At 37.4% G+C, this 24655-nt stretch overlaps 2 protein-coding genes across 4 annotated transcripts; both read right to left on the bottom strand.

Moving 5' to 3' along the window:
- Window positions 1–2767: 2767 nt before the first annotated feature.
- Window positions 2768–16771, bottom strand: LOC306883261 (EGF-containing fibulin-like extracellular matrix protein 2). Its single transcript, XM_079438399.1, has 11 exons — window positions 16573–16771; window positions 10893–11166; window positions 10657–10705; window positions 9671–9883; window positions 8965–9087; window positions 7129–7245; window positions 5757–5876; window positions 5519–5638; window positions 5295–5418; window positions 4466–4661; window positions 2768–3685 (listed from the first exon to the last, which is right to left on the bottom strand). The coding sequence occupies exons 2-11, from the start codon at window positions 10986–10988 to the stop codon at window positions 3524–3526; spliced, it is 1320 nt and encodes a 439-aa protein (XP_079294525.1). The 5' UTR covers window positions 10989–11166; window positions 16573–16771; the 3' UTR covers window positions 2768–3523.
- A 1632-nt stretch (window positions 16772–18403) lies between these two features.
- LOC306883080 (acidic fibroblast growth factor intracellular-binding protein B-like) lies at window positions 18404–23997 on the bottom strand. 3 transcript variants are annotated; one of them, XM_079438163.1, is made up of 11 exons: window positions 23936–23997; window positions 23382–23488; window positions 23097–23295; window positions 22884–23010; window positions 22044–22144; window positions 21661–21794; window positions 20752–20860; window positions 20558–20621; window positions 20396–20482; window positions 20211–20308; window positions 18404–19476 (listed from the first exon to the last, which is right to left on the bottom strand). In XM_079438163.1, the coding sequence occupies exons 2-11, from the start codon at window positions 23464–23466 to the stop codon at window positions 19407–19409; spliced, it is 1074 nt and encodes a 357-aa protein (XP_079294289.1). In that variant the 5' UTR covers window positions 23467–23488; window positions 23936–23997; the 3' UTR covers window positions 18404–19406. The 3 variants fall into 3 exon arrangements, with proteins under 3 accessions (XP_079294289.1, XP_079294290.1, XP_079294291.1); XM_079438164.1 differs by having other exon boundaries at window positions 18410–19476; window positions 23770–23995; XM_079438165.1 differs by having other exon boundaries at window positions 19147–19476; window positions 23382–23479.
- Window positions 23998–24655: the final 658 nt, after the last annotated feature.

Here is a 24655-nt window from a genome sequence, read left to right as displayed (position 1 = left end):
TGCCATTTTGAAAAAACATTTTGTTTTTGGTTGAATGACAACCACATTTGGCATCAGCGAACGGGGAATGTTCTCAGAATGTTGTTTTACGTAACATTATAGACACAAAAATGTATACGTTGTTAATGGAATGTTTTTCTTTTCAGGTTAGTTGGACATCAGTCTAATGTTTTTTTTGTTTGTTTGTTTTTTAATGTTACTACTTACTACTTGTTTCAAATGGTTCAGAGAACATTTAAAATGAACATTCCTAGAATGTTTGTAAAATGGTAAAAAATGGAACATTTGAACATTCTGAGAACATTCTGAAAACACTTTCATAACTTGATGAGAACATTAGCAAAACGTTCTTAGAACATTTTTTGTTAGCGGTGTCCATAGCCAGCAGTCAGTTCAAAAGTTAGCAAAATTCACATTATTCTAAAAAGATGATCAGAAAAGGCATTTGAGAAAAAGGACCGTTCAATCCTGGGACATCCTGTCCATTCCCACTCCACCCACTCACCTGTTCCTGACCTTTAAATTAGGTCACATTTGGCATGAACCGTGGAGTGTCCCCTCCACTCCTTAGGACACCGTGACACATAAGTCTCTATATAAAACATTTTCACAAGCTCATGGGTTGATGCATACACACACACACACCTTTTCTCAAGGACACCTCCACATGCGGAGGCATATTGGTACAGCTCATCAGCCCTCCTCTCTCTTTCTGTGCCTGCTGGGTGGGTACAGCACATCTCGCTCCTGCGTTTGGCTCACAGTTGGGTTTACCGTTTGTCTGCCGTCCAACAGGAAACGGTGTGAGAATGCCACGTTCTCACCCACATACATCCCCGTCACCCACTTTCTAAAGAATTTGTCTCTATCATGATCTCTGCTATGAGGTAATGATCGAAACAACCTGCTGGTGCCATCTGTGTCCGTGTGCGTTTACCAATGAATGTGCCCGTCGCATTACTCAGATAGATTTTCAGGTGTGTATGTGTGTATGACCGACTGTATGGTTGTATAAGATGCTGTTCACAGTTGTACAGTCTAGCCCGGGAACATGTAGCCACTCAGTACACATGAAGAAGGCAAATAATCTGGTTCACTGGACAATTGGGTTACAAAACCAGCTGCAAGATTCCATCACTCCAAGTTGTGTCTATTTTGGGCCTTGGACTCGGTGTGCTGCACTGCCCCCGTGTGGCAGACCAGAGTCAGTTTCCAGACCTGTGATTATGTAAGATATTGCAGGGAATGAGTCATCATTGGGTTGTTTCAGAGAGGGTAGAACAGTGTGTGTTTGTTGGCACAGAGAACTGGAGACGGCAGTGGAATGGGCGAGCAGTGCTGGGGACGATGAAACGTAAAAGTGGGTATTTTCCCGTTGCTTTTTCTGGCTCTGATTGATCTGTGCAAGTGGTCACTCCTGAAAAGCTGCTAAAGAACAAAAGGAAGCAGTGATGCTGTCGGTGGAAGGTTCTAGAACTGCATTCATGTATGGCTGCAGATAGTCAGAATGTATCTTGGGTATCTTATCTGATCTTGAAATGATCTGGGTTTATTCATTTTGTTGTCTAGGTCAGTCCGTACAGCATTAATCTGTATATCTGAACAAAACATTTAAAGTAAAAGCATCATTTTGGTTCAGAGAAGACTAATTTGCTGTGTATTATCAACATAATTTAATATATAGTGTAATACAGTCCCTATACTATTTAATGAATATTATATTTATATGAATAGTTAATGAACAATAATATACAGTATAATTATAATTCTGATCTATAATACCATTTGTCAACTTTTGAAATAAAAGAACAACTTCTGTCAAAAGAAGACCATTTTAATTCAAATATTATATTATATTTTATCTGGCTAAATTTGCACTTATTTCAAAGGTAGACTTAATGTAATATCTTTTATTCATAATTTATTATAAATTGCCCTTTTATTACAAAAGAAGACCATTTTAATTTAGATATTATAAAATTATGTAATTATTATGTGTCTACTAAAAGGGCAATTTCAGTTAAAAGAAGACCGTTTTTAATTAAAATACATTATATTATTTAACATTAATCCAAAAAAATGCATTTTAACTTGTTAACATTTAATTTTTGCTAAATCGAATATGAAAAACAACACTTCCTACACACAATCATGTACTGTAAGCCTTGTGACATCATTACCCCATTAGCCTCAAGTACATGACTCCATTATGATTCAGGCCACTGCAATTCCATTCAGAGAAGTTTCCTTTGCCATTCTGAAAATTCAGAAATAGCCCTCTTGCTGCCAGTACTGGACACGGTTTAGATCCAGACAGCTCTATTGACCTGCATCTGTGACTCAGTCGAACTAACATAGTATTGATCAGAAAAGACTTTTGGAATAGCAGGGAATAGAATAGAATTTTGGAATAGAAGAGTTTTGGAATAGCATGTCCTATTTTACTAAATAAAATGTCTTGCACCTTAAATATTTTCCATAAATAGCTCAGACAAGAGTCAGAAGATTACTCTGAATAAACAATGTTATCGGCTCTCTAAATCAGTTCTTTTTCTTCTCAGGCTTGTGCTAATGAGGCTGCAGAGGGGCGGACAGCTGCTCAGTTGGGTTTCAGTCTATCCCGTGGTTAGATGAGTCAAGAGATTGCAAGGGTGGGTGGAAGGGTTAAGCAGGGCACGTGAGTGAGACTTTCCATTAGGCGGAAGAGGATGCATAGCAGAAAAACATCCCAGCGGGAAGGCAAACATATGGAGGTCTGGAGCCAGAATTTTATGGTCTTATCAAATTTATTACAGTAATAAATCCAGGATCGAAATACAACAACGGCAGCGAGGAATAAAAAATTTTTTTTTTAAACTACACAAAGTAACATGAGCATTTTTGATGGGGGTGGTGGGGTAGAGGTTTAGAATGACTGAGTGGTTACTGAATAACAACAACAAATAAAAACAATACTGAACTCAGAGATGGATTATACATAGTGGAAAATTAAAAGAGGCTTTTTGACACTAAGAACATACAGAGATACTTTTTACAGCCTTGATATTGTTATTGCTACAATTATTTGAATAGGAGGGATTCATTATTATTGCTGACTTCTGAACTGGAAGAGCAAACCAGTGGAAGGAGTCTGCAGAGCTGCAGCCCTCATCCTGAGAAAGAGGCTATTTTTAGAAATGACAAAAGACAGTTTACATTGGTTGTACAGCAGGTTTGGAGTCATAGTGCAGCTAGTAACTTTGCCATTTTCCATATGACACAATATAGTGGGTTGTTATCTTGTCGACATCTTGTCCTTAAACTATAGTGCCTGTCTCTAATAGCCTTTTTATTATTTATGATGTTGAGGTTGTATAAGTTGGTACATCTCTCGTGAAAATGACTTTTATACAATCTTGGAAATGATGTCTGTCAGCTGCCAGACATATTCAGCTCATAAGCCCTCCTTGTTGGATGAATCAATCAGTGCTTCCACTCTTCCACCCCCTTTTTCCCTCTCTGGGCATCTCTACATCTCTCTTAGCTAAAAGGCATGAGGCCCAACGTAGATGGTCAAGCGCAGGACAGAACTGGTGTGGTAGCTCACGAGCGGGTTCACAGAAAGCATCTCCAGATCCAGCACGTACTCTCTGGGGCCGTTCACAGCACGGGCGAGAACAAGCATGGCGCTGATGTTGTTGATTTGCTGAGGAAACAGATATGACAGTCACACGATTCAAAAATTGGCTCTGTGAGAAATGTACTAGTCTAATGGCAGGAATCAAAGATTATACATACACTACCTGTTAAAAGTTTGGGGTCGGTAACATTTTTTAAAATAAAGTCTCATTGTTTTCCAAGGCTGTATTTATTTGATCAAAAATACAGTAAAAACAGTAAAATTGCAAAATATTATTACAATTTAAAATAACTAGTTTGTATTTTCATATATTTAAAAAAGTAATTTATGCCTGTGATGCAAAGCTGAATTTTCAGCATCATTACTCCAATCTTCAGAGTCACATGATCCTTCAGAAATTATTCTTATATGCTGATTTGGTGCTCAAGAAACTTTTTTTAGTTTTTTGTTGAAAGCAGTTGTGCTGCTTAATAGTTTTGTGAAATGTTCTTTTAATATTTCTAATATTGTTTTTATTTTTCTGGATTCCTTTGAACTTTCTTTAAATAATGTCACTTTTTAGCAATTTAATACATCCTTGCTGAAAAGTATTAATTAATAAAAAAATAAAAAAAAAACTTACTGACCCCACACCTTTGAACCGTAGTGTATATATTGAAGATTATATTTTGCCAATGAGGTAAGAAAAAATTAACTGTATTAAAGATATGAATTTAGCTTATTTTGAAGGTTTACTGGAAAATAAGACAAAATAATTGCAAAAACTACTGTACATCAATTTTCAGTATAATAAGAATATACACCAGATTAAGTTATTCGTTCAGAATATGCAGTAAGTTAAAGTACCCTGATGTAAAAGTCTCCATTGTCATCTCCAGAGCGGATGCGGAAGGTGTTGTAGGCTCCAGGTAAGACGCTGGTGGCCTGGATCTGAAAGATATCTGAGGGGACGGAGCGCTCTGACGTGATGCTCATGTAGCGATGCACAACGGAGTAGGGCAAGTCTCGACAGCCAGGCTTTGTGATAGGACACGTACAGCGACTGAATAAAGAGAGAAAATTACATCAGTTAGGACAGATTTCAGCTAAATTTGTCAGGACTTAACCTAAGTGAATTGAATAGATTTGAACTGACCTGCACTGAAAAGAATCAATACACTTTTACAGGACTGGACTGATTTAGAATGAACTGAACTGAACCAGTAACATTTTACATGGCTTAAACATAATTGCAGTAAACTTATTTGAATTAAACTGATACATAACCTTAATAGTATCCACCAGGTCAGGTTTTTGCATGACTAGTAACTATGTTAGCCACAACTGTACCAAATTATACAAGTATGTGTACCATATGTCCAGCAAATTGGCTTAAAATTTTGGATGTCATCCATCTAGCCAGATATTTCTTCAGAAATGCCTGACCACCTGTTATTCATTTAAAGCTTGTGGAACGGCCGATTCTGTTGAGACATGCTCAGAGGCACAGACTGAAGGACTGGCCTCAGATATGGAAAAATAAATAAACCATGTCAGGTATGTCTCAACAGGCACTACTGATGAAGAATAGACAATTAATGGAGAGAAAAACATCTCAGAAGTTCAGATGCATAACAGTGTGTGAACTGAATAGCCTGCAAGTGCTTCTTGTGGTATTTTCATATTGTTTACTTACTCAGACACTTGCACGTAGGGTTCCTGACAGCTTTTGTTGTTAACACATTTGTGACCTCCATGAATGTTCACACAAGTCTGTCCATCATAGCACTCATGAGCTCCTGTCTCACATTCATTTATGTCTAGATTCAAAAAAAGAAAGAAAGAATGTTTTTTATTTGTCCTATGAGTGAATTTGGGAAGCAGATTTTTGCAGTGAGAGAGTGTTAAATTAAGGTGAACCTTGGCAGAGGCGCGTGCCCAGGAGCTGATATCCTTCAGGACAGACACAGGAGAATTTGCCATGCTCATTAACACACTGATACTGGCACAGGTAACTGGAGTAGCTGCACTCGTCTATGTCTGAGGACAGAGAATGAATATAATCGGTAGCTCCAGTTGTAAGATGCATAAACATTTTTCACAAATATGTGTATTTATTTTAGATTTTCACATTTGTTTGTGTTTGCTCTCAGCTTACCATTGCAGGCAAAGCCATCTGGCCCCAGCTCATAACCCTGCTCACAACGACACAGGAACGTCCCGTATGTGTTATAACACCTCTGACTGCAGGGGGCCCCCATGCCACACTCATCAACATCTGAGCGCCACAGAATGACAAAGCAGACAGGATTGTACATCAAAACACTAAGCATAAGGCAAAAAGTGAAGGATTTTTATGTAAATAATTATGTAAAATAGATATTTTCTGAGCTGGAATAGCTATTTTTGTTGGCATAAATCAATGTCTAATAATTTTAAGTGGCCACTTAAGCAAAATCAAAAACTCAGTTCTTTTGTTTTAGGGATACCCTGAAGAAAGGAAGTGTGCCGTTTAATTTTAGTGCACCCAATGAGTGAAAATTATATTAATGCACATTCCTGTTGTTACACCAACAGGTCCTCTGCAGTGAATGGGTGCCGTCAGAATGAGTCTCTAAACAGCTGATTAAAAACATCACAATAATCCACAAGTAATCCACACCACCCCAGTCCATCAAAGGCATTTTATCTTTAAACTGTCACTTCTGGCTTTGGACTGTTTTCACTTGTAAACGTGCTTGATCTGTATACAAGAATGACTTTTTCACCAGAGAAAGCAATATTATAGATAGAGGACTTGTATTTCAGTCAGAAGCAACAGTCAGTCAGAAGCTTTACACTTCATAAGACATTAACTGATGGACTGAGTCTTGTGGATTACTTGTGATGTTTTTATCAGCTGTTTGGACTCTCATTCTGACGGCATCCATTCACTTCCATTCGCTAGTGATGTAATGTTAAATTTCTCTAAATCTGTCGTGATGAAGAAACAAACTCATCTATATCTTGGATGGCCTTAAATTGAGTAAATTTTCAGCATATTTTAATTTTAGGATGAGCTATTCCTTTAATCAATATTACAAAAAGGCTATTTTGACAATGTTTTAGCAAATTGGAATTCATCTCGACTCCATACTCGTTGTGCATACTGCAGCACTAGCTTTTCGTGATCCAATCAATTCCTGATGTATAAAATCAAGTCCTGTCCTACTTTATTTTTCATATTGAACATCTCATTTCACTTGGAAATACATCCAATTACAAAACCTAAATGTGCTGCAAACAGCAATTCGCACTGACTTTAATGTCTCGATTTCTCGCTTTCCACCATGCACAAAGTGCTCTTTTACTGGTTTTTATTTTGGCTTTTACTCAAAGAAAATGAAGTGTAGGATGGAGTTGTGTAAGTACGTGGGTTTGGATTCCAAGTGCTTGTGTGTGTATAAGAGTGTGTGTGTTGGGGGTGGGTTGGCCTGTGACTCAGGGTATGGCAAAACGGGGCGTGGGAGTGAGCGTGTGGGTTGGCTTACCAATACAGGAGCGATTGTTGGCAGCCAGCTGGAAACCAGGCTCACACTGGCAGGAGAATGAGCCAGGGACGTTAACGCAGCGATGTTGACAGTAGCGGTACCGGCACTCGTCAATGTCTGAAAAAGTATTAAAACATCCAATTAGATCACATATAAATCAATGTTATTCCTCATTGGTATGACTGAACAGACAATAATAGATGATCTCGCATTTAATGTAATTTAAGGCACAATATACTCATAAAATGGAATCCTCTCTGGAATTTAACAATGGCAACAACTTGTTTCAAAAGTGTTTACTAATATTATTTATAGATATTTAATTATATTATAAATATTGTTATAATATTTCAAAATTATAACTAACATAATTAAGATAATATAACTTAATATAAGAAAAAATATGATATTTAAAGGCATAGTTCACCCAAAAATGAAAATGATGTCATTAATTACTCACCCTCATGTCGTTCCAAACCCGTAAGACCTTCATTCATTTTCAGAACACAAATTAAAGATTTTTTTATGAAATCCGAGAGCTTTCTGGCTCTCCGTAGACAGCAAAGGTCCTACCACGGTCAAGACGCAGAAAGGTAGTAAGGACATCGATAAAATAGTCCATGTGACATCAGTGGTTCAACTGTAATTTTACGAAACTATGAGAATACTTTTTGTGCGCAAAGAAAACAAAAGTAACGACTTTATTCAACAATTCTTCTCCTCCAAATCATGCATTCCGGAGAGAACCTCGACGCATGCGCATTGCGCATTGAATACACCAAGCGATTCATCTTACAGAGGCAAATAGACACAGGAAGTGCTCGTAATACCAGCTTTCAAGCATTGTTCAAATAAGTACAAGCTAGACAGGGAAAGATTAAAGAAAAGATAAATAGAACATAAACAAGGCTCAGCACATGCGTGTTCTACATCAGCAGCATCACACGCATGTTGTTTATGTGCAGAGGTACTCTCGATAATGCCAGAAGATGTGATTTGGAGGAGAAAAATTGTTGAATAAAGTCATTACTTTTGTTTTCTTTGCGCACAAAAAGTATTCTTGTAGCTTCATAAAATGAATGCTGAACCACTGATGGCACATGGACTGGCTTACCGATGTCCATACTATGTTTCTGGGTCTGGGAACATTTCAGTTACATTGCTCTCTATGGAGGGTCAGAAAACTCATGGATTTCATCAAAAATATCTTAATTTGTCTCTAGGTCCTTTGCCGATCCCGCCCCCCTCTCTCCACCCAATACTTTCCTGTCTGCACTCCACTGTCCTATCTAATAATAAAAGGCAAAAACATTTACACCTTCATGACCTCAACCCTGGTGAGATGCATCTTGGTTTTTACATGTAAATGAACCAGCTTCAATTCTGTGAGTCTGTTACTCACATAAATCAATCGTATGGCTTCAGATGACTTAAGAAGATATTTTTAAGAATATGGATAACCAAGCAGTTGATGGACCACACCAACTTCCATAGTATTGAAAAAAATACTATATGGAAGTCAATGCATGACTGTTTGGATACACACATTATTCAAAATATCTTATTTTGTATTCAGCAGGGAAAAAAACCTCCTACAGGTTAAAAACAACTTTGGGGCTGAGTAAATGATGACAGAATTTTCAGTTTTGGGTGAACTACCGCTTTAAGCGCACTTCTTTTTCACAATGGAAGGCTTGGAATATAAATAAAGTAGAAGTAAAAATAAATGAGTATAAATAAAAAATGACGAGTATAAATAAAAATCCATGTTTGTGATTAATTTTTTGGAGAGATGAAATATGTTGTGGTTTTGCTACAAAATTAAACATTTCTCACCAATGCATTCTGTGCCCACTTTGCGATACCCATCTGGACACTGGCAGGAGAAGGAGCCTTCTGTATTGAAACACTGCTGACTGGGCTGGCAGTCGTGACTGTCCTGTTCACACTCATCCACATCTGTTTTTGTGAGACAGAATCATGGAAATTTATTGTGGACACATCTCTGGTTCGGTTTTTATCTTTCTTTGTCTTCTCAGTTTTGGCACTGGAGCCGCCATAACTGTGGAATGTAGTTATTGCAGCATTTATTGGATCACAGCTCATGGGAAGTGAAAGCTGTGTCTACATAGCGGTCTTGAGTAACGTTATCTCTGTTCGTTTCCTCTTGACGATAGACGACAGCTGGGATGCCTCAGTCTTAGTAAATTCTTCGACCCCCTGCAGACCGGCCCCCTGCCAAGTCTTCAGCATGACTCCCACAGTTGTCTGAGCACAAAAACTAGCTGATCATTACCCCTGACCACCTGTTTCTGTCTGAGTCATTCAAGAGCTAACAGTCATCACTAAAACACTGCATGCAATAATCCCCCTTTCACCATCCCGTTCACTGATACAACTGATTTTGATTTTGATCCGGACACACATGACATGACTCGGTGATTTTGTATAATGGCATGCTACTGTTTACAACGCTGATTCCTGTGAACTCGCAGGCCGTCTGACACCTGTTCTGCAAACATGTTTGTTTTCACACACTCACCCACGCAGCTGTCTCCCTGGGGCTCAAACCCTGGAGGGCACGGGTTGAATGGCTCGCTGGCCGTGTTCTCCAGGCTGGGGTGGATCTGGTTGGGTGGTTCAGGGGCAGGGATGACCGAGGCTGAGCGAGGAAGGCACAAGTAGCCCCCATAGTGGTTAAAGCACTTCATCTCTCCCTTACAGGCCTCTGGGATTGTCTCACATTCATTTATATCTGCAGACACACATTCCATGCAGAATACACAGGTAATTGTGGGTAAAAAGCACACTATATGATAATACTATATGACATAACAGTTACAAGACACATATATAAATTATACACTAGCATTGCAACAGTCGTTTAATACTGAGGTTTCAGTATGTCAAATTTAAATATATAATATTAAACATTACTGTAAACTACACTAAAATACTTTTCTTTTATTCTCACAAAGGTTTCAAAAAATACAGCAAAAACATTAATATTGTGAATTATAATTTAGATTTTATATATATATATGGAAGCTTTTATATGGATACTTTTTAATATTCTTTCATGAATAGAAAGTTCAAAAGAACAGAATTTATTTGTAGTCCAAGTGAAGTTCTTAGCAATGCATATTACTTATTAAAAAATATTTTTTATATATATATATATTTACGGTAGGAAATTTATAAAAATATCTTCATAGAACATGAAGTCATGAACATGAATTTACTTAATATCCTAATGATTTTTGCCATAAAAGAAAAATCGATAATTTTGACCCATACAATGTATTGCTGGCTATTGCTACAAATATATCTGTGCTACTTATGACTGGTTTTGAGGTTCAGGGTCACACATATATACTTATCCAAAGCTCCTTGTCTGTGTGATTTAACTATTGTCTGTGTTTGATTTGTTTTAAAGTAAAGTGAACTTATACAGATATCCTGGTTAGTGTATTAGATAGTGTTGAACTCTGCATACGGACCCTTTTAATTGGATGTTTTGTGTTTTACCTTTGCAGTGTTGAGTCTGTGGATCCCACTGATATCCATCTGTACATTCCTATAGGGGAAAAAACATGAATTAAAGTAGAAAATTTACAGGGAAATTAAACTATATGTATATCGCAGTTACACATTGCATGTGAGTATAAGATATAAAGATACAATAATGTAACATACATTATGAAAATGTATCTAAAGAGAGAAAAGGGTGGGAGAGAGATGGGGGAGGTTTCGTTCCGCCTTACCGTGTAGGTGTCCGTTTCTGTGGGTGGCTGTGAAATAGCGCGGTGGAGAAACACAGAGATGCACATACAAAAAACCAAAACACAACCGGGCCGCATCCTCTCACACACCTTCTACACGCTCTGATGAGCACAGGCACAAAAACACCTCCAAGAGCGCTGACTAAAGAGAAACAATCAGACAGACATGAACTCTCACACACACACATACACACTCGCTGGTTGAGACTCGCTGGTGTGGATTAGATGATGCTGCGATGAAGTTACACTGAGGAATCTGTGGATGAGAAACAAACAGCTTGAGAGGTCTTTACGCATTATTGTTTGAACACACATATAAGTGATCCCACTGTATTAGTCATAACTAAAAAGACTCATTGGGCAGTTGTGGCCTAATGGATAGAGAGTTGGACTTGTAACCCAAAGGTCGCAGGTTTGAGTCTCAGGTCTGGCAGGAATTGTCGGTGGAAGGAGTGAATAACCAGCACTCTCTCCACAACTGAGGTGAGACCCTTGAGCAAGGCACCGAGCCCCCAACTGCTCCTGGCACTGCAGCAATATGGCTGTCCACTGCTACAGGTGTGTGTGTGTGTGTGTGTGTGTGAGTGAGTGAGTGTGTGAGTGAGAGAGAGAGCGAGAGAGACACACACTTGTGTCACGGTGGGGACCTAAATTGAGGTCCCCATGGGTAAACAAGCTTATAAATCACACAGAATTAAGTTTTTTGAAAATCTAAAAATGCAAAAAGTCTCCTGTGAGGGCTAAGTTTAGGTGTAGGGTTGGTGTAGGGCAATAGAATATACGGTCTGTACAGTAGAAAACCATTACGCCTTTGGAAGTCCCCACAAGGATAGCGAAACAAGGCTGTGTGCGTGTGGGTTTGTTTGTTCACTGCTGTGTGTGTGTGTGTACACTTGGATGGGTTAAATGCAGAGCCCAAATTCTGAGTATAGGTCACTATACTTGGCCACACGACACATCCTCTCCTTTTTTCCTTCCTTTATAGCAATCCAATGAAGAAATGAAATTGCTTGATTACCAGACTCCCCCTAGTGGTCGTATTAAAATTGCAACAAAATCAAAAAGCCTTGAACATAAACTCGGACTTGAATAGTACTGGGGGGGGGGGGGGGGGGGGGGGGGTGCTTTTAGAATTATTGTGTAATCATCACTCATTTTTTAATGATACTTGCATTATGGTATGCATTGTGAGATAAACAGAGAGGGTAAGACTTCTAAATAGGCTCTTTACCTGTTCTCAAAAGTACTGGTGTACTACTGTGGTACAATGACTGAACCAGATCATACTTTCTTGGAACTTTAATTTATATACCATGATATCCTAATCTAGTTGTCTAATAAATCTGTCACTGTATATTACAAATTTTGTTACTGATATTTGACCAAATTATTGTGTTCCTTAAAGTCCCTTTGGATACAAGCATTTGCTAAATGCATAAATGTAAGTGAAATGTAAAATTATATTTACACAGTAGCCTACTCCAAGGTACATCAGAGTACCAATAGCAATGGTACATTTGCAGAAAATAAAATAAATGGTAACATAAAACTTATAACTCAGAATAAATTTAAATTTGTTGATGTTTGTTAATATATTCAGTATAATGACCTAACAATGATCCACCATGTCATTTTACAGAATTTATTTATCAAAGGTTAGTGTTCATTTATAAATATACACCTATTATTGTTCATTGTTCATTCATTTCAAATTAATAAAACAGAACTGGGGTTCTAAGTAGGCCTCTGGGCTCTAGAAAATAAAAGGACTCACTATACTAATGCATTGTAGCCGTGTGTTTATATATTGATACTGTTGTTTTTTGTATTAAGGTGTGTTTATTGTATGATTGTTTGTTAAGTGAATTGATGTGAGACAGTACACACTGTGAGATGCAAGACCATTTTTGGAAAGAATTCCAACAATAAAGTGTAATTGAAGTTGAAATTGAAGTACTTTTTGTTAGTTTCAATAGCTCCTTTCTTCATTCAAACACCCCAAGAGCAATTATTAACTAATTATTAAATATTAACTGTAAACATTTCTGGCTTTTCACTAATGTCAAAGTTTCCCACAGACCTATTAAATGCAGCTCTATTTTCCTGGCCTTTTCTGTAAATACACACATACATTGACATTTACATATAGTGTGCACACGAACACAGGCATAGTATGGAAACACAAAAGCTGCTCCAACATGACACAGAGCCCAACAGTAGCTCTTTTCTGAAAACGCAAAGTTCAGAGAGTCCAGTCTAAAAGTATTGTCATGTTCACTAAGTGCAACAAACAGCAAACCGCAGGGTGACGTGCAAATCTGCACATTCTATCCCCGCTGCATCAGCCTTCAGATAGAATTGTTGTGCTTTTCCTCCCAAACTGCATGAAATGATTCTAGCCACTTACAGTAGCTGCCGTACAAGAAGCACTTGCGACTTCACATGCAAACACACTGAAACGCTGCAACAAAACAAACATGCTCGCAAATCTCTCATCTGTGTGATTTACCCACTCCTACTGACTGACCTACATGCTACTTATGGTTTAAATAGCGAGCCGCAAAATCTCAAAGCAGGCTGTCCCTGTGGTGTTGCACCGGACTGGGAAAAACCTGAAATCAACCATCATAAACAAACTCGAGACCAGCAAGAGCACGGTCCAGTTGCTTGGCCGGAGTGTGGGCAGTGTGGAGGCGTGGGTAATATCATCTGCCATCGTATCTGAGTGGCACTTGACCTTCTGGAATGCCAGCAGAGAGGATGTGGGCAGTGCTCTGAATAACGGTCAGCCGGACACTCGCTGTGTTTCCCACAGTATCACATTCCTGGGAAAACCCCCCAAGGTTCACCGGAAAGGTCAAGTGTGGTTACCCAGAATGCCCTTGTATAAGTCTTACTTTCTGTTCTACTTTTTTAGAATTTTCTGTAGAAGATGTGTCATCATCAGATGGCTACCTATGTGGGGCACTTCAGATGGGAATAGGCATGCATCTGTTTGCTTAACATTTGGTTGGCTGGTATTCCCGTGACTTTTGTAAAGTCTGCAGTGATTATATGACCGCAAATAACACAAGTAAACACAAGTGGACTTCATGGGCAGACCACACACATGTAATGACAAACGCTGTCCTCCTACCTCGCGTTCACCCTTATAAACACGCTCACACTAGTCCAGTGTCATGTCTACGGTTAACTCCGTGTGCTCAGCTGGGCATTAAACTCATGGTGGGCAAAGCACTCAGGCAGGAGCTCCAGGTTTAAACTTTGCTGGTCAGTGCACTTATAATTTTATGAATACAACCCCCTCTCCTCCCACCTGTGCAAACTTAAATAGGGTTTTTATGTCAGGACCCCTATGGCTGTACTGGTAACAAAGACGGCATAGACACATGCATTCATTGTGGTTTTTGACCAAATTAATTGGACACTTAAGCCATAATTTAAAATGTATGAATGTCAGCATTAGATACAACATATCAGTAACACTTAACTTTAGGGACCAATTCTCAAGCATGCCTATAACTAGCATACTGGCTGTTTATTACTATATTAATGGCTTGTTCTGCATAATCATATTTTAGATCCCTTAATCCTACCCAATACCTAAACTTAACAACTACCATACTAACTGTTAATAAGCAGCAAATTATGAGTCTATTGAGGCAAAAGTTGTAGTTAGTTAATAGTGAAAATTGGTTCCCAAACTAAAGTGTGACCAAAATATCTGCAAATTGGCATCTACAAATAAATGAGAGACTGTTACTAAGAAAATCTCGCTTTTCTTAGCTAATTTTGAAGTTATTCTCAACTAAACGGTCTCTAGGTCATTTTTAGGGGATGTACAAAGTCAGATCTCCTCTATTTCAACAAGTGTCCATAAATTTAGTTTATCACATTAACTGTACCATTTACATCATTAAACAGCAGTTAATGAAGTTTTCAAGTGACTTGATACTTTGTATATTGCTACAGTATTATGCAGACACTAAAACGGCCTTTTACTGTGTTTTACAACAACTAGAAACAAGTAGACTAACTGTTCAAACATTGCAGTTTTGAGTCTTTTATTTGCATGCACCAAGGCTGCATTTATTTGAACAATTAAGAAACAATTAGTATTACAAATAGGAATAGGCCTAACTTGTTTTCTATTTTATTCTGTTTCATGCTATTTAAATGCAATATATTCCTGTCATGACAAAGCTGAATTTTTAGCATCATTATTCTAGTCTTCAGTGTCACATGATCCTTTAGAAATCATTCTAATATACTAATTTGCTGCTCAAGAAACATTTATCAAAATTTAAAACAGTTGTGCAACTTAATATGTTTGTGGAAATCATGATAACTTTTAGGATAATATAAATTTCAGATTAATATAAAGTTTAGATGAATATAAAGTTCAGAATAAACATCTTTTATCTGAAATATAAATCTTTTTGTAACTTTTGCTCAATTTAATGCATTCTTGCTGAACAGAAATATTCGTTTTCGAGTGATTCTTTTGACCGGTAGTGCATATGTTATAAAAGTTCTAGACAAGATCATTGGTGGCAATCAATGATGCTCACTACTTCCACGTTGCTTACTTTAGCAGCCCTGAGAAGACAAATTAATATTTCCAAATACCAAAAATAATGTGGCTACAACAGAGGGCCCCAGTTTGATTTACTTGACTCCCTGTCACACTCTCTGCTTTTTATGAATGCTCAAGTCAGCATCCAGCCATATAAAATAAAACATCTAACATAAGTAATTAGCAGAATACATAAACAAACGTGACGTAACAGCAGTGGCCTGTGTAAGTACAGTAAAGCAGTGTTCCCTGTTCAGATGTCACATAGCCATTTTATTGAGCCTTCATTCTTATAACAACACCTGTGCTTCCAAAACGATTTTGGTATAAACGCACAAGCCACAAATTCCCAGACCTTTGTGTGTCCTCAGAAACCTTTGAGAGTCTGTGCGTAATATTCCCATTCTGCTGTGTCGTTCACATCAAATCAGCTCATATAAACTGATGGGAGTTTGTATGAATCAGCTTTTTGTATTTAAAAATAGAAACATTATCTAAACAAAGTCACCCATTTTACGCTCGCAGGGCTCAAATAACAACGTACAGTCAATGGCATAAGTCTGGTTGTGAAACAGAGGTTGGAAAAGAGATTGGAAAGTTTTGCAACACTTCAGACGTGTAGAGATGTGTAAAACCATCATGATGGTTGAGTAATAAATGCAAAAACAAAACACAACAACATCTTATGCATAAGCATGGAAAGTTGGCAGAGATTATAAGATAATACGATCTACACCAGTACGTATGGTAGGAGATGTTGAATCTGCTGAATAATGTGATTGATTGTTCTCTCTCTAGTGTGCTGTCTGTAGTCGTGGATGTTTGGAAGAGAGCTGGAGAGTGAGCGTGACGTGTGCTGCCTTGGAGCAAACCGGCCAGTTGAAATTTTCCTTAGTTTGCCCTTTATCGCTTTCACTGTCTGTGACATAACTTCAATGCAGCCTGACGTGTCTGCTTTAGTTAAATGAGCTGATCCACAATGACCCAACGACCCCATGCCAATAACATTATATGTATAATGTATAATATAATGACATTATATTAGAGTGCAATATTAGATTTTCTTTCGCAAAACGCTATACTCACAGGCCGGGCTTTCTTCTTGCTGTTTTCTTGAATGCAGTGGTTTTTCTTCTTTTCTTCCGGTGGATCCCTCTCTTGTGTTTTTCAGTGCAGTGGTGGCACGTCTTCTCTTCTATCCTCACTCCTCAGCCTGATAGAGTGAGTGTGGAGACGGACAGCTGGACTGTGAATGTATGCAAGGGAGGGAAAGACGGAAGAGAGGAGAGAGGGACAGCCCATTCCGACCCCCATACAGCCCCACTGCACGGCCATCCTCCGCCCCCAGACCCCCCCCTCGTCTGACCCCCCAGGATGAAAATTCCTGGTCTGCGGCCCAAATTCCAAATGTGTCCAGCTCAACGACAGAAGAACAGCATACAGATTCACACACACACACACACACACATGCAGCCAACCCCCCTCCATACACACATATGAACCAGCCACACACACACACACACACAGGCAGAGACCCCACCTGGTTTCATTTAAACTCGCCCCCCACAGCCTGCAACTTTCTTTCTCTCTTTTCCCCTCCACCTCAAGTCACCCTTCATCTCTCCCATCTTTTCCAGTCTCTTGCTCTCTCTATTCCTTTCATTCGGCTGGATATTTATAGCTTGGGAGAAGCTGGTGGAATGCAGACAAAAATTAGAGAGCAAACTAGAAAGCGAAAGAGAGAGAGAGGAGGCAAGGGTAGAGTAAAAGAAGGGAGGATAGGACGCACGTCTGCTTGGAAATGTTTTTTTGCCGTGTCTAAATATTGAAACTGGAGGTATTCTCGGCCTGATATTTCTAGAAATGAGAGGCAATGGAAAGACTCGCATTCTTACTGCTGATGCACTTTACATGCTCAAACAATAGAGCATGAATTAGAAATTGGAGTTTGGGTCTATCTGTATGCTGAAGTACTTGTCATTGTTGACAATTCACTTTTAGCAGATATACATGTATGAAATTTACATATTAATTACTGCATTACACCGACTTTTGTCCACACATAATACACCACACATTTTCCAGTTTATGGGAGCTTTTGAGTCACAAGTACCAAAGAAATGTAAGTTACTTGTAACTACAACATTAAAAACCATTTTTGGTTCAACAGAATTCCTCCAAATGTTGTTTCAACTAGCCAAAGTCTGGACTAAGAATTTCAAAGTGAGCAATATTGCTGCTGCTGTTAAAGGATTATTGCTTTGCTGACTTTAAACTGTTTTTTCATTACTGTTAGTTGTGTTGTGTTGTAAAATAGCTCATAACATCACATTTGTTCACTATCACCGTTTTTGAAGCTTGTATGTCAAGTTTGTGTCATCATGCAGTTGTGTATCAACTTTTTAAAACTTAATTGCAGATATGTTTGCTTTGTAAGGTGACTGTTCTTTCAGAAACAAATACATAAACCATAAAACCATATATAATTTCTTGTTACTAATTGAAATTTGCTAAACAAGAAATCTGTAGTTGCCTTCACAAGATTACTGGCAAACAGATTTAGTGAACCAAGTATCTCAAATTGACAAAATAACGACAATCATTGGAAGAACTACAAAAAAAATTAATGCATCATGAATGCGTCTTGTTTTTTTTTCTCTGCACTCTTAAGAAAAAAAAGGTTCTTTATTGGCATTGATGCTTCCATGAAGTACCTTTAACATCCATGGAATCACTAAAGGTTCTTTACAGTGGTAAACGTTTCTTTAGATTATTAATATGATCTTCACACTAAGAAAAAAATGGTTCTTTCAAAAACAGTGAAGCATTTTTTATGGAACCCAAAAATCGTTCTTCTATGGCATGACTTCAAAACCCCATTTTGCAACCTTTATTTTTAAGAGTGTAATACTGAATTCAGAATAGCAGCTAACATACCTTTTATTTTGGCAGTAGTCATAAGAATAGTATGTTAATATAGTTTTTATATTTATAAAAACATGTCAGTGACATATGCTTTTGCTTAATTGAGGCCTTTCATACACCATGTATAATAAACAAATTATTATACATCATACCTAACTCAGTTGTGTTAAGTCACAAAATCAGTTGCGCATTCCTGATGTTAGAGGCATCACATTCAAGCTTCATCAAATTATACAAAGAAATAAACATCGTTTTGCTCTGCAAATGACAAAAGGGCAAACAAATCTGTTTGCCATTACTCATGTACCAAAACACCTCTAGAGTAATGTGGTAGGCCTGACAGCTGTCATTACATACTATTATTGTAAAAACACACACATACACTGTGCCACCAAGGCCTGACAAATTGTGGCCCCCTACTGCTTTCCCGGCCCCCAGTGGGCCCACACACAGACCTCACACCCATCATGCACCCACTTACCCTAGTCTCAAGCCAGAGGGGTCAGGAGTATATGGGCCATAAAGACGCACATGTAAGCCACAACATCCTTTGGACTGTTAGCACGTTATTTGCCATTAAGACCCCCAAATTATGTCAGTCAAAACAAGTATGATCAGTGCATAATCTTGTTCTGAACCTCCATCATTACCAAATATACTGGTTTTTTTTCAGTGGGTTTGATAAATGGGAAAACCCACAAAGCAGAGTTAATGAAAACACAATGCAGACAGTGTCTGAGGAAATCATGCTGTGTTTATTTACAAGTCATACAGTTCTGGAGGCCATGGGGTGAAAGAATGAAGCAGGGATAGAGGGAGAGGGAGGTGAAGAGATGGACAGCTGGTAGGGGGATATATTTGGGAAAGGATTAAAGAAAGTAGATGATAAACTGGGAAAAATTAAACATCAGGCCAAATAATCATCAGATGCATGACTGCTGCATGCAGATGAGTTATCATTAAGGGAGAGAAAAGGCAAAAATGGAGATTCTTCTTTAGTCGTGATACATTCTAAGGATGCAACTTTTGATAACTCCCATGTACCTGGTCCAGACAGCATGGTGCCTGAGAAAAAAAGAGAGAGGTTTAAAAATGTGTTCATTTTATTCAGCTTATAAATGGTCAGTTTGTGAATACATGTACATTTGAAATGTTTACTTTTGATGCTTTGATTTTTTTTGTTTTGTTTTTTTAGAAATGCTTTTATTCAGCAAGGATGCATTAAACTGATCAAAAGTTACAGTAAAGGCTTAATAAAAAATAAATGATGGTCTTTTGAACTTTCTATTCATCAAAAAATCCTGAAAAAAATATATGTTTCTTAAAAGATATTAAGCAGCACAACTGTTTTCAACGCTGATAATAAGAAATGTTTCAAATCTGCAAATTAGAACAATTTCAATGAATGAAAATATATTTAAAACGAAAACAGTCATTTTACATTGTAATGATAGTTCACAATGTTATTGTTTTTACTGTATTTTTGATTGAATAAATGCAGGTTTTGGGGAGCATTAGAGACTTCTATTAAAAACGTAAAAAAATTGTGAAGTTTGAGATAAATACATATTTTCCAAATGATTCGGAGTGTTGTGATTTTCTTTGTATAAACAGAAAACCATATTCCACAGTGGTTAAAGCACATAAATGACTGGACAGGAAACAAAGGTGACTACAGATAAAACAATGTGCAAAGGATACAGTGACCCCCACTGGTTGCAAAGAGAATTTCCTTTAAACAATTAAAAATATATATATAATTACTGTACATACTGTACAACAAACACAGTGAGACTTACTTGAAGGTGTCAAGGATATGTGCTGAGTTAGTATAATGAGTAAGGTAGAGGTTCACATCTATTGATGTCCATTTGTCTGATCGACAAGGTTCAATAAACTGTGAAGAGAACAAAGAATTAATGCTTTGTGAAAACTTGGGAGCACATCAGATCTGATAGATGCTTTTATTAAACTAAAAAGTTACCTTTTCAACAAGGTCAATGAAGAAATCACGGACATCTTTTGCGTTGATTAATTTGGCAGCGATATTAACAAGGCCCCTTGAAAGATTCTACAGCAGGAGATATTTAGAAATCAAGAAACATGTAGAAAAACATTAATTTCACAAGAATATAAACCCTCTTACCTTAAAATTGGCTTCCATCTCATTGAAGACATTGGTTTTACCCCGCAGAGCAGTGCACACTAAACTGAGTGGATGAGAGGTTTCATTATTCAGATGGACAGAGAGAGTAAGCATGCAACATTAGGACATTTACAACGGCCCTCCTCAGACCCGTATCGCTCTTCTCCCTGTCCAAATCACTCGCTCACACACACCTTTTGTGTTGGTCTAAAAGATCCTTGTCTGTGATTAGAATTTTGAGGTCTTTGAGGTCTTGGAGGAATTCCTTATCCAGATCTACATCCATGTCCTCCGTCATGTTATCTAAGGGAGAGAAATGGAGAATTTAGAGAGAGCAGACAAAGACATAAAAGGATATCTTTTCTTCTATGTCAGTATTTTTCTAAACCACACAATTGGTCAGACTGACAGTGTCCATTAATAACCTCAGACTACATGCTCAAGAACATGCAGATGTCAAATTAATTCTGAACATTAAGACATTAATGTATCACTCTATAGGGGATTATTTTACAACAATGACCAGTTGATTGTATGTCCTCATACTTAATATATGGCTGCTTCAAAAATAAACAGATATTTAATTATTAATAATTATAATGTATATATTATAATGTTATGCATTAATTATAATGAATAAATATTATAAGTATTCTTTTTTAAAGTATTTTATTTGCTGATTGTATATTATCTCACTTCATATACAGCTACTTAAATAAGCATATAAATAATTGGTATATAATTATTACTGTTACCATTCTGATAATTATAACTGACTGTGTATCTAGATAGATAGATAGATAGATAGATAGATAGATAGATAGATTTTATAAATATTGTTTTTAAAGATTATTATACATTTTTATTCATTATTATAATAGAAATATCATATATAATAGAAATATTGCATATAATATTATGGCATAAAACACTTTAAAAATAACCTGAGTGGTACAAGAGACATAAGCAATCTAAGTGTAGGGAATGGGCTGCCTGGCATAACGGTCATATAGTTTAGTGGCCATTATAAGACCATATTTGACCATTTAATGCCACAATTGACCAATTTCAAGCATTGCAGATGGCAGTGTAACTGATCTTACCCACAGCTCCTAGAGTCCAGTTGTTGATGAGCTGCCCAGCACAGAAGGCAAAGTCCTGGAAGGTTAGATACTGCAACTTTTTCTTCCCCGTCTCAAAACGATTATTGGCAAAGAACACTATTGCAGCATAGTCTCTGGAGGAGGAATTGGCAGGATCATTTAGCAAGAGAAGGTGAAAACGCACTAAATCAACACTGAAGCAACTGTTCATGGGAACTTGCATTCTCACAATTTTAATGAATATACAACTGTAAAAATGGATGAGTATAATGTAATAGCCATTCCTTTTTTGTTGTTGTTGTTTGGTTCCTCATTTTCTGAGCTCAATTCTACCAGCATTCTGGATTAATTAAAAAGGTTTTAAAAGAAAAAGACTTTCTCACCTGGCTAATTGATCAGGTAGCAGAAAGTGTTGCCGTATGTTTTCCACCAGGGGGCCTTTGAGTTCTTCCACCACTTTGAACACTCGCTTGAAGTTGTCAAACTATATAAGGAGATGGATACAATCATTTCATTTCCAAAAGGGTCTTGGAAAAGTATCCAATAATGAATCTTAGCAACCAAATGAGCAGTTTATAATCTTGTGGTGTGTTTGTACTTGGCAGGTTTGGTTTGATTAAACTGTATGCTGGTGAGATTGCTCTGTTAGTGCGGTTCATTTGAGAAAGTATGAATGCAGTGAACCAAACCTTGATACAAACAAGTGCTTCCAAACTAACTTTAGTGCGATTTGACTGATATATGAACACAAAATGGACCAAAGACATCTAAACGAATCAAAATCAGGAAGTTATGTCACAAGATGCGACCCTAAAAAGACAGAATGCTCAAGCCTGTTACAGTTCAGTACAGACATCTGAACCACTTTCTGCAGCAGATCTCCATGTGTGCAGCAAATAATTTGTAAATCTGTTTTGACTCCTTTACACATTTTATAAGCTATTTTTGAGCTGTTAAAAATACCACCACATGTACACATATTCAACAAGTGCATGTAGCCCAGCACATGGTTTTGGATGTTCAGTAAGTTCGCAAAATATGTAATAAAAGCTGTCCAGGTTGTGCCTGTATCCTCATGCCTTTTGTTTTGTATCTTTAGGCATGGTGTTGACAGTATAAACACTAAGTTAACCAGGACAAAATGTAGAATTTTCTTTTTTGGACCAATAGAACCAAGAACCATATTTAAAGTGTAAACACATAAATGGAGTCATTCAGCTCACCTGTCTTCTGCAGCTCTTCAACGTAATGCCTGTCTTTGTACTAACATCATCAAGGTCTTTTTTGGTTCCTTTGGAGAGCTTCTTACCCAGGACCTCTCGAACAAACGAATCATCAAAAGCATAATACCTAGAAATAAAAAAAAGCAAATACATTTTTTAAATTAAATAATGACCAAAACAAAATAAATTGGCAAGACACGAACCAATGCATACCTTTCAATGAGCATGGCTTGTCTGTCTGGTGGTATCTGTAATAGTAGCTGATTGGCTAGTTTAGCTGGGTGATGCAAAAGTCTCTCGCACATCTGGAAAGTTCTGTACTGGTCCATGGTGTCACTGAGCAGCACTTCTGCACTCGCCTCACACTCTTCCATTACACCTCCATCTATCCGCACCTTCACTGCATCATTCACTATGAGGACGACCACATTCACAAATATATTATTAACTTCCTAAACAGATATGACAACGCTTATGGTCTCATGAATAATACTCTACCTGTATATCCATTCAGCCATAGTTGGTACACCTCTTTGTCCATAATGGTGGTGTTTCCAACAAATACATCCAGTTCCACAGACATCTTTACATCGGCACTATATAAACTGTGCAAAATCACATGGCCATGGTTAGTTAATACTAAACAGATGACTGTAACATTTAACGTTACTTAGTGAGTTGCAAGAATAAACTTGCATAAAGAGTCTCAATCTTTGACACTAAAGTCAATTACAAGACTGACAGACAGTAGCTATTCCTTACACACAAATAAAGCTACGGCCATTAACTACTCATTAACTATTTAACTAAATTTAGCACACCACAGACATGCTACATGGTAATGTAGCATTACCATGTCTTTTCAAAAAATACTACGCGGACTTACCAGACACAAGCGAGTTTTTAATCGCATTCAGATGTCACAACATTAGCTCTTGGTTTTGTAACTTATACATTTACTCGTCAAAACATAAGCTTATCTCATATGTAAGCGTGCACGCTGTTTAAAGATTATTAGACGGGTAAGTGGCAACCATCACGTAAATATTTACCAATCTCAGCGACTACTTTACATCCATAGCAACAGCACACTGTCGTGATTACTTCCGGGTGTGCGTCGCATTCATATTACGTCACTTTCACGTGACCGTATGAAACTGTAGTTTCGAGTGCTCGGGTCTCATCACAACTGTATATTGGGGGTAACGCATTACAAGTATAATAATATTACTTTTACAAGTAACTAGTAAAGTAACGCATTACGTTTTAATTTACAAGAAAATATCAGTTACTTTTTCAAAAAAGTTATTTTTGCCCATTTATTGACTGACAGTGCACTGTGTGAACATGTTACTGTAGTTCTAGACTAAATGTGAATGTGCATTAATTCATCCCACTCACAAAAAACAGATTTAGTATTCATCAAAATGATTTAAAACAGTGAAATGCAAACTCAGGGTATGACGCAAACCTGCAATAATTAAATATGTTAAACAACACAAATGTATCTAATCCCATTTTATTAACCAATGTCTTTGCTGCTGACTTTTGATGATCCAGTTCAACCATATTAATAAGCAAAAATGACTTTAGATGAACTAACAACCTGAGGTTTGTTACACTTTTTGGTGTGAAAGGGCTTTTACATTTGCTATAAATAGAACTTCTTATATTAAAAACAAACAATCAAGCCCTGCTCATATTTAAAAAGTAACGCAAAAGTAACGCAACGCATTACTTTCCATATAAAGTAGCTAAGTAGCGTAATTAGT

The sequence above is a fragment of the Barbus barbus genome, assembly GCF_936440315.1.
Source record: "Barbus barbus genome assembly, chromosome: 17".
Classification (NCBI taxonomy): domain Eukaryota; kingdom Metazoa; phylum Chordata; class Actinopteri; order Cypriniformes; family Cyprinidae; genus Barbus; species Barbus barbus.
The sequence above is the reverse complement of the archived record's forward strand: the minus strand, read 5'-3'. Positions and strand labels throughout refer to the sequence as shown.

Coding starts and splice junctions, on each gene's coding strand:
- LOC306883261 (XM_079438399.1), bottom strand. CDS start 10,988: ATGCGGCCCGGTTGTGTTTTGGTTTTTTGTATGTGCATCTCTGTGTTT. Junction 5,877..7,128: donor CAACAATCGCTCCTGTATTG/GTAAGCCAACCC, acceptor TGTGGCGCTCAG/ATGTTGATGAGTGTGGCATG. Junction 5,639..5,756: donor AGATGGCTTTGCCTGCAATG/GTAAGCTGAGAG, acceptor CTCTGTCCTCAG/ACATAGACGAGTGCAGCTAC.
- LOC306883080 (XM_079438163.1), bottom strand. CDS start 23,466: ATGTCTGTGGAACTGGATGTATTTGTTGGAAACACCACCATTATGGAC. Junction 23,296..23,381: donor ATGGCTGAATGGATATACAG/GTAGAGTATTAT, acceptor TCGTCCTCATAG/TGAATGATGCAGTGAAGGTG. Junction 23,011..23,096: donor CAAGCCATGCTCATTGAAAG/GTATGCATTGGT, acceptor TTTTATTTCTAG/GTATTATGCTTTTGATGATT.